Source organism: Dipodomys ordii, unplaced genomic scaffold, assembly GCF_000151885.1.
Source record: "Dipodomys ordii isolate 6190 unplaced genomic scaffold, Dord_2.0 Scaffold172, whole genome shotgun sequence".
NCBI lineage: Eukaryota > Metazoa > Chordata > Mammalia > Rodentia > Heteromyidae > Dipodomys > Dipodomys ordii.
Window position 1 is genome coordinate 206,376 of NW_012267388.1, and position 9,157 is coordinate 215,532.

General features: G+C 37.5%; 2 protein-coding genes across 5 annotated transcripts in view; one reads left to right on the forward strand and one right to left on the reverse strand.

Annotated features, from left to right (window-relative positions):
- The window catches only part of Smap1 (small ArfGAP 1), a 128,163-nt gene extending 121,418 nt beyond the window's left edge, over positions 1–6,745 (forward strand). For all 3 annotated transcript variants that reach the window (XM_013033622.1, XM_013033624.1, XM_013033625.1), the window contains 3 exons: positions 1,274–1,445; positions 2,276–2,583; positions 5,798–6,745. In XM_013033622.1, coding sequence (XP_012889076.1) covers positions 1,274–1,445; positions 2,276–2,583; positions 5,798–5,932 — 615 coding nt within the window. In that variant the 3' untranslated portion in view covers positions 5,933–6,745. The remainder of the gene's footprint in view (positions 1–1,273; positions 1,446–2,275; positions 2,584–5,797) is intronic.
- A 286-nt stretch (positions 6,746–7,031) lies between these two features.
- B3gat2 (beta-1,3-glucuronyltransferase 2) overlaps positions 7,032–9,157 on the reverse strand; it is a 47,709-nt gene continuing 45,583 nt past the window's right edge. For both annotated transcript variants that reach the window (XM_013033627.1, XM_013033626.1), the window contains exons 3-4: positions 7,348–7,496; positions 7,032–7,267 (exon numbers count right to left, since the gene is read on the reverse strand). In XM_013033627.1, the coding sequence (XP_012889081.1) occupies positions 7,181–7,267; positions 7,348–7,496 (236 nt within the window). In that variant the 3' untranslated portion in view covers positions 7,032–7,180. The remainder of the gene's footprint in view (positions 7,268–7,347; positions 7,497–9,157) is intronic.

Sequence of the window (9,157 nt, forward strand, 5' to 3'; positions counted from 1 at the left end):
GCTCAAGGCTAGCGCTCTACCACTTGAGCCACAGCGCCACTTCTGGCTTTTTTCTTTTTGCTTATGTGGTGCTGAGGAATCGAACCCAGGGCTTCGGGCATGCAAGGCAAGCGCTTTGCCACTGAGCCACCTTCCCAGCCCCAGCTTCTGTAATCTTTACTAGCTAAGGTATACTTGGATTCAAGGGCATTGTTACAGTTGGCATTTCATCATAGTTTGTACACACTTCAGTTTTTGCAAACTAAGATGGAGTTTTAAGACCCTGTCTTAGAGCCGTACCCCACTGGGGTTTTTAATTCAGAGCAAACTCTTCCTTGCTTGGCCAGAGGTCTATTACTTGAGCCACACCTCCAGCCTGTCTTTTTGCTTGCTAATTGGAGATAGACTTGTGCAAAACTTGAACAGACATCCTTCATGCTCAGCTTCCTGAGTAGCTAAGATTGCAGATATAAGCCATTGGCTCACATAATTTTCTTCATATTATTCTGCTTAAATTACTTTATAAGTTGAATGTTTGGGCAGTTTTCCATGGTATTCTAGCCAGGGCATTAAACATTAAACACTTGAGAAGAATCCTTACCAGCTTTAGTATTGATATTTAAATTAAGTCCATATACACATTTAAATGTGATTAATATGTAATGACCACAGAGATCATAAAGCAAGATTTTTCAGTTAGAACTGTTCAGTACTAAATATGTGCATGATATAGATTAGTGAAAATACCGCATTATGTTAAATATCTGTGCACAAGTATTCATTGGCTTCTACATGGAGTGTTTGATACGGTATACAGGTGATCACAGTTTCTCTATATCATTTTTGGGCTAGGAACATTCTGGTGTTTTAAGGACTTAAGATTACATATATAAAAAGCTTATGATGTAGCTTTTGTAAAGGTAAAAACCTTTATTTAACCATTGTGAAACCCTCCTGTGGTCTAGTAGTTGTAGAGATTCATTCCAAGGAATACAAGTTCCTTGAAGCAATAGGGGTGGTCTTGAAAGACCATCCACCAAACTGTTGTTTTCTGTTCAAGATGAGATGAGCAAACTGCATCTCCCCAGCTGCTAAATAATTTTATTATGGAAGAACTTGTCTCCCTTCTTTACAGTTGCAAATTCAAATTAAGAAACATTTTATCCTAGATGTTTTTGTGGAGGCCTCCTGGAATTAATTCCTGCCTAATTTCATAACTGTCTGGATTTAAGTAGTAGATCAGTTATGGTGCACTATAAAGAATTCAATAGCTTTGTTTTGATGTTTGTCTCAGGGGGCATCCTCTGTACCAGCAACTGCTTCCTTATCTACAGTGACATCTGGGGATCTGGATCTGTTCACTGAACAAACTACAAAATCAGAAGAAGTAGCAAAAAAACAACTCTCCAAAGATTCCATCTTATCTCTGTATGGTACGGGAACTATTCAACAGCAAAGCACTCCTGGTAATTAATTTTGAAACCTTTCAGTGAGTTGCAGTGACATTATTAGAAGTACATTCTGTGTGACTGGAGTATCACTTACATTTATTCTCTACTTTCCTGTGGTATAGTGCATATTTCTGTTGCAGTTTATATAACTAAAACGGAAATGAATGAAGCGTTAGAATTAAAAAGCAGCAGGTACAGGATTCACAAAACTTTATTCATTCACATACCACTTCTTAAATATTGTTTCACAAGCTTAAAGAACATTGATTATCTTTCAAGAATTAGTAAAATTTGCTCTACATTGTTTGTACAGTATATTTCCTTGATAGTTTAATAAACAGTTTGATTTAGCACATAAATTCCAGAAACTTACAAATGCTTTGTTATTTTAATGAAAAATGCAGAATATTTATTCAGTGTTAGTCCATTGAAATCATATGACAATCCAATTACTTCCATATAGAAAGCCAACTATAGTTTTAGTCAACTCCATGGAGCAAGTCAGCAGAACAGCCTGTGCTATCATGCCCCATAGAGTTTGGTCTTCACAATGAAGATACATTGTCTGGCTGTTGCCTAAGATTTACATTTTCTTTTTAAATATGTTCAGATCAATAATTGATTAATTTACATTTTCTTCTTAAATATGTTCAGATCAATAATTGATTAATTTCTGGAAATTACCAGCACAGTATAAATTCTCAGCAGTAGAGCAACTAGACTGCAGTGAAAGTTTGTAGGTCAGGAAGATGACAATCCTTTGTGTGTGTAGAGGTGAGTGTAGCTATATGTAATAGTTCTGATTTCTGTATTCCTTTTTTTAAATCTTGTTTCTTGTAATACAGGTGTGTTTATGGGACCCACAAATATACCATTTACCTCACAAGCACCAACTGCATTTCAAGGTTTTCCATCAATGGGTGTACCTGTACCTGCAGCTTCTGGCCTTATAGGAAATGTCATGGGACAGAACACAGGCATGATGGTGGGCATGCCCATGCCCAATGGTTTTATGGGAAATGCACAAACTGGTGTGATGCCACTTTCTCAAAATGTCATTGGCCCCCAAGGAGGAATAGTGGGACAGATGGGTGCACCCCAGAGTAAGTTTGGCCTGCCACAAGCACAACAGCCTCAGTGGAGCCTCTCACAGGTAGGGCTCATTTACTTTCCAGCTCCTCCCAAATAAAAAAAATATAAGTGGTTTTATTGATTGGCTGGTTAGTTGGTTGATTGGTTGAAATGTAATGATCTGGTAGGGATAATGTATCAGATCAGAAATGTCTCAATATTAGGAGTTTTTTAATGAAATGGACAAATGATTTGTCTGTGTCCTTTTAGTGTATTCTATAAATAAATGTTAGGCTTTTTTTTTTCCATTTTAGCCTACCAAACTGTAAAGATGAACATATTTAACTTATTAATAATAGAAGTTATCTTGGGCATCATGAGAGATACCCTGGTCTGCCACAGGAAGGTAGCATCAAGCTTTACCCAGCTTTCTGGTAGGGCATTTTGTAGTCCATGTAGTCCAAATCTTACGTACTTAATTTGGAAATTTATAAATCAGAAAATGCCCAGCCTATATTCATTGTCAAAGTACAATGCTATGGGGAGTCAAGACTATCTTCCATGTTATATACTTAATGTCCATGTATTTGCAAACTCTTTTTGTTCAAAAATTATTTAAGCTGCTGGGTGCTGGGAGCTTCATAATCATAGCTACTCAGGAGGCTAAGATCTGTGGATCGTGGTATAAAGCTAGCCCAAGCAAGAAACTGTGAGATTCTTATCTCCAGTTAACTACCAAAAAGTCAGATGGGGAGTTGTGGTTCAAGTGGTAGAGCACCAGCAAAAAAAAATCTCTGGAATAGCATCAGGCCCTGAGTTCAAGACCCAGGATCAGCACAAAACAAAACAAAATCCTCTTTAAACTGGGTTCACTCCTGTAACTTCTGGAAGCTGAGATCTGAGAATCACTTTTTGAAGCCAGCTTGGGCTGAAAAGTCTATAAGACTTCATCTCTAATTAACCAGCAAAATGTTGAACTGGAGGTATGACATGAGTGATAGAGCACCAGCCATGTCCAAGCCAAGTGAGAGCTCAAATCCCTCAGTTCAAGTCCTCTTATGGGTGTGTATGGGCGCGCGCACACACACACACACACACACACACACCATACACACACACACACACACACACCATACCCATTAAAAACAGAAAGAGTGACTAATAATTGTAATTCTAGCTACTTGAGTGGTGAAGTTGAAGAGGATCAAGGTTCGAGAGACCACGTCTTATCCAATAAAAGTCTATGCCTGCCAAGGTTTTGAAAGCCCTAGTAGAAGAAAAATAAAGCAAAAAAGGATATGGCATGGCTCAAATGGTAGAATGCACCTTCCTAGTAATTTCCATGTCCTGAATTCAGATCCCATATTGAGGAACAAACCTCTTCAAAATTGTATTTCCTTTTTATATATCCTATAATGACTTATATTAAGGAGTATCTATTGGCTCAAGAATTCTATATAAACTGTGTACAACAAGTCCATATTTATCTCAAGCATCCCCTCATATATGAAGTTCTGTTTTTACTTAAGCTTAGTTTAAAGCTAAGAGATAACATTTCCTATGTCAACTGCTCTGTTCTCACTTTTCTTTAGATCCATAGACAAGGACTCTTAGTCACAAGTTCATTTTCTTATTCACTTTTCTGTTAGATGTTCTATGCCTTGTTGGTCTTGGCATCCATATAATTAGTAGGACCAATCATATGAGAACATTCGGGAAACAGTGTAGAGTGATTTCTAGAGTAATCACTGTACATCTCCGTAGATGCTGCAGTTTAATTTTTATAATCATGCTTTCCAGGAATATGGGTGTGACACTGCTGTCTACCCACTGAGGATCTCAACATTTAAGGGTCAAATGTTGTTAACAGTTGGCTTTACATGGCCCAAATACTGAGTACAACCCAGTTCTGGTTAAAGTGAATTTGAATAGTTCATACTTGCCCAACTTAGTCTACTCATACCAATCTACCTTCACTAATAATTTGGGGGTCCTTTTTTTCTGGCAGCCCACAAATCTAGCATCGTATTCTGAAACCACAAGTTTGTGAGGGATCAAAACTGTCTTCCACCTGGAAGCTGGTGGCTCACACCTGTAATCCTAGCTACTCAGGTGACAGATCTAAGGATCACAGTTCAAAGTCAGCCCAGGCAGGCAGCACAGTCTGTGAGTCTCTTAATCTCTAATAAACTACTCAGAAAAAGCTAGAAGTAGTTCTGTGGCTCAAGTGGTAGAGCATTAGCCTTGAAAGGAAAAAGAGAGAGAGGGAGAGAGACAGTGCCCAGGCCCTGAGTTCAAGCCCCAGGACAAAAATAAAAAAGCTGTCCAGATTATTCCAAGGGGTACTGTTTACCAGCAATATCCACTGCCAATTACAGGTTAGTGGAAATTTCCATGAGTAACAACTTGTCATACCCCTTCAGGTACTTAGATTTGCAGTCAATATTATTGTCTTAGAAAAACTGCAAATGAAGACAGTCTTTCACATCTGTACTTTTTTTTTTTTGCATTCTTACTTGGCTTTTTTTTGCCTAAGACTAGCGCTCTACTACTTGAAATATATAACTTTGCTTCTGGCTTTTTGCTGGTTAATTGGCAATTGGAGTCTCATGGACTTTCCTGCCTGAGCTGACTTTGAACTGGAATCATCAGATCTAACTAAGCCTTATGCTAGCTAGGATTACAGGTGAACTACTGTTGCTTACTTGAAAGTAAGAGAATGACAGAGTTAAGAGACTTAAAATTTTACTTGACTACAATCTAGAAGAAAAATATTTATAGAATAGCATAAAATTAGTTTTAGCTGTTTATCTTGTCTGAATACAAGTATACTTTATGACTTTCGATTTTTAGAAAATACAGAGCCATTTCATATTTTAATAGACAATTCTATCCATCATATAAAGTTTACATAATAATGTTAGCATATTTTACTCTCTAAAATCTTCCCACTTCTTAGCACAGATTTTTCTAGTGTAGTTGAAAGAGTGAACTCTATATAGACCAGATGCAAATTCAGAGATTACTTTGGTACCTTTTTTCAGTTGTGGTTCATCTTTGGAGATAAGAAATTGAATATTGAAAGTGAATAAATGTAATTGAGATTATTTTATGAACACTGCTAAAAAAAATTGGCAGAAAAGATGAGAGCAAATAGTTACTTGCTTTCCTTAAAGAGATACTTGTTGTCACTCTGTTTTTTACCCAAATACTTTATTTTCACATTAATGAAAAGATACTGAACTATGGATAAAGAAACAAAATCTCTTAAACTGAACCTTTCATGTGTTTCACAGATGAATCAGCAAATGGCTGGCGTGAGTCTCAATAGTGGGAGTCCAGCAGCAGGCTTTGGCCAGCCCCCAAGCACAACAGCAGGATGGTCTGGAAGCTCATCGGGTCAGACTCTAAGCACACAGCTGTGGAAATGAGAACTGCAGAGCAAGTCTCATCCAAAACTAACATCTGACATTCCTTGCTAAAAGCATCTAGTTCCCCTATTCATTCATGTACATATATATTGGTTTTCTTTCCCCCCAACTTGTTCATATTAAGAATTACCTGATTGACCGTGTTGGTCTGTACTGATTAAATTTTTGTGGTGCAAAGCAGGTTAAGAATCCACTTTATGTCAAGGGCAGCTTTGCTCCTATTTCCCATGATTTCATAAAACCATATTATTTGAGAAGCTGCTCAGTCAACTTATATAATCAGTTTTGCTGTCGATAAAATTATAGCGCTAATGTTTGCATATAAGGGAAGTAGTTATCATGTTAGTAATACCTCTAACAGTATAACCCCACCCCCAAATTAGCCAGTAATCCTGTAGGAAGGTACTGTATGATCAAATGTTTAATCATATAAATAGAATGTAAATGTATCACTGAGCACTGTTTTCTAGTGTATCAAGATTCTTTTATTGCATCATTCACTTCACCGTGCTGTTGTTATGATGTGCTTTTCAGGGAACGTGGTTAGTGAAAAGATAAACCTGGATGTTACTATAAACCTTAAGCATAAGAATTCAAATTTTACCTGCCTCTCATAATTTGGATCTCTTCATATGTACATAGTGCTAACACTAAAACCTTTGCTGCACTATATACAAACAGGGTAACTAAAACAAAGCCACTTTGCATCCTTGAAAGTATATCCAGGTTTATGACAGTAATTGTGTTTACATTTTATGGTGCCTAGTATTGACAAAATGTTATTTCCCTATATTAAACAGGTGAATCCATTAACTTTTTTGTGGATTTTATTTCTACATTGTATACCTGCCACCAGCCTTCCAAATGGTATGAAGTAGAGAACTAGGGATGTTTACTTGACAAAATACCTGTCATCAGGTTCTAAAACCTGTTCAGTTCTACTAATTACAAAGCCAAATGGAAAAGATGAACAAGTGTGTAAGGTAGTATCTTGCACTGTCACTTAGCTTACTGTACAGAAATCTTCATTAGGGTGTAGATAAAACATGCAGAACAAGTGAAGATAGAACATACATTTTGTAGCATCCAGTTAGCTTCTGTTAAAATAGAAGTCCCATCAGGTGACAGTAAAAGTTGTTGTATTGAATGAAGTAAAAGAAACAATACCTGAATGATCTGCAGCCTGAACTCCAAATATCCTCTTCCACACCCCTTGACTGGGCAAACTGCACCATCTGGTGTTTCCATTTATACCTCAATTTTCACTGTGTCCACGAGGTACTTTGGCTCATTGGCTAGATTAACCTTCTCTGTCCGAGTATGCCACACAAGAACCTAAAGTGGAAGGAAATATGTTGAGTAGCCACACTTGTAACGCTGAAACTCAAAGTTGGCAACCTGAGTACAATGAGTACCTTGGTGCAGTTACTTGCTTTGGGTTCCAGTTCTTCAACTGTTGTGATCTGTTTTAGGAAGTCAGATTCTTGCATCCCTGGCTGGGATCCACGACGCGTAAATACAGCTTTTGGATTGGATAAGATGACTTGAAGACTTACAGCAAATCCTTTGCAGAATAATAATAAGAAAGCCAAAGATACTTTAGGACATTGTACTTTTCTTTTTATAATTATACTAAAGCTATTTTAAAACACTTATTGGATTTTATAGTTTACAATTTTGAATAGGAGTATTATTTCCTTTATAGTCTTGAGTAAAATTAGTCACTGTAATATTGTACACTCAGTGCAAAACATGTGCCTGGAGGCAACTACTATAAAATAGGTAGTCTAGTCTGTTGATAATACATGGTGAATTTTATGAGTTTCTACTTAACAGAGCTATTATTGATACTCTGAACTCAATGCAGTGAAAAATCATACTTGACTAAATTCTCCTTTGTTCAAAGATTTGTGCTCAGTGTTCGTCTGCCCTAATACATTATGTGTGCTTAATCAAGACCTGTACTACTCTCTCTGGGTTTGTATCAAAAACATTAGTAATAGAAGCCCATTACCTCAAAAACAGATAATAGGTAATTTACCATTTGTTTTGAACTGAAAGTGGGAGAGGGGTTTACAAATCAGTGCAGGCCATCTGAGGCCCTAAGTTTATTTCCCTCTCTCTCCCTACCAACACACATACAAGGTATAAAATTCCTCCAATGATCTTGATCATATTAAAATACTATTACTATTTATTCTGTAGTTTAAGAAACTATGATCTGGCCATGAAAGCATTCTGCAAGTCATCTGAACAACTGTGTGGGACACTGGTATCTTATGTGTATAATCCTAGCTACTCAAGAGAGGCAGAGATCTAAGCTAGCTTGAGCAGACTAATCCTCTTACTTCCAAGTAGCTAGCAAAATTCTGGAACTGGAGGTGCGGTTCAACTGGTAGAATAACAGTGCTGAGCCAAAAAAGCTCAGTGAGAACTTGAAACACTAGATTCAAGCCTTAGTACTGGCAGAATCAAAAAAACAAAGTAATTGTTTTAGAAGTCTGAAGTCTTGTTGGGCCTCTTTGTACCCAATGATTAGGGTGATACTCTGATCAGCACTCTCCATGAAGACCATGCAAATACCAAATGATCCAAGCCAGAATGTTAGAGCTATGAGAAAACCACAACCACCATCAAATGCCAGTCAGCCAGTCTTATGTTCTAGACCCTGCTGCATATGAACAACAGTATAGAACACTGACTCACTCAGCATTAGTTTCATGCAAAACAACAAATTGATAAAAAATATTTGTGTTAAAACTGAGAGTCTGCCAATCCTGTAGGAAGGTGGACATTGAGCAGAAAACACTGAGTTTGGAATTAGTCTGTTTTGCTCACATCTTTTCACTTACTTGGGATACTGGTCAAGTATTGATTCTGGAACTTAGCCATTTCCTAGTTTGTAAAGTGAAGTGTTAACACCTTCTCAACTTATTTGCTGTAGGATAATGTATAGGGAGACAGGACTACAAAGCACTGTTAAAAAATTACAGCATAGACAAAAGCACCATAGCAGATAGTGCCAGGAGGGGCAGGAGGTGTCAGCTTGCCTATCATTTTTCATCACTGGTAACAAATTAGAAGTCTCCTTCAGGCAAGAATTCAACAAAATTGGGCTGGGAAGTTGGCTCAGTGGTAGAGCACTTGCCTTGCATGCCTGAGGCCCTGGGTTCGATTCCTCAGCACCACATAAGCAAAAAGAAAAAAGCCGGAAGTGTTACTGTG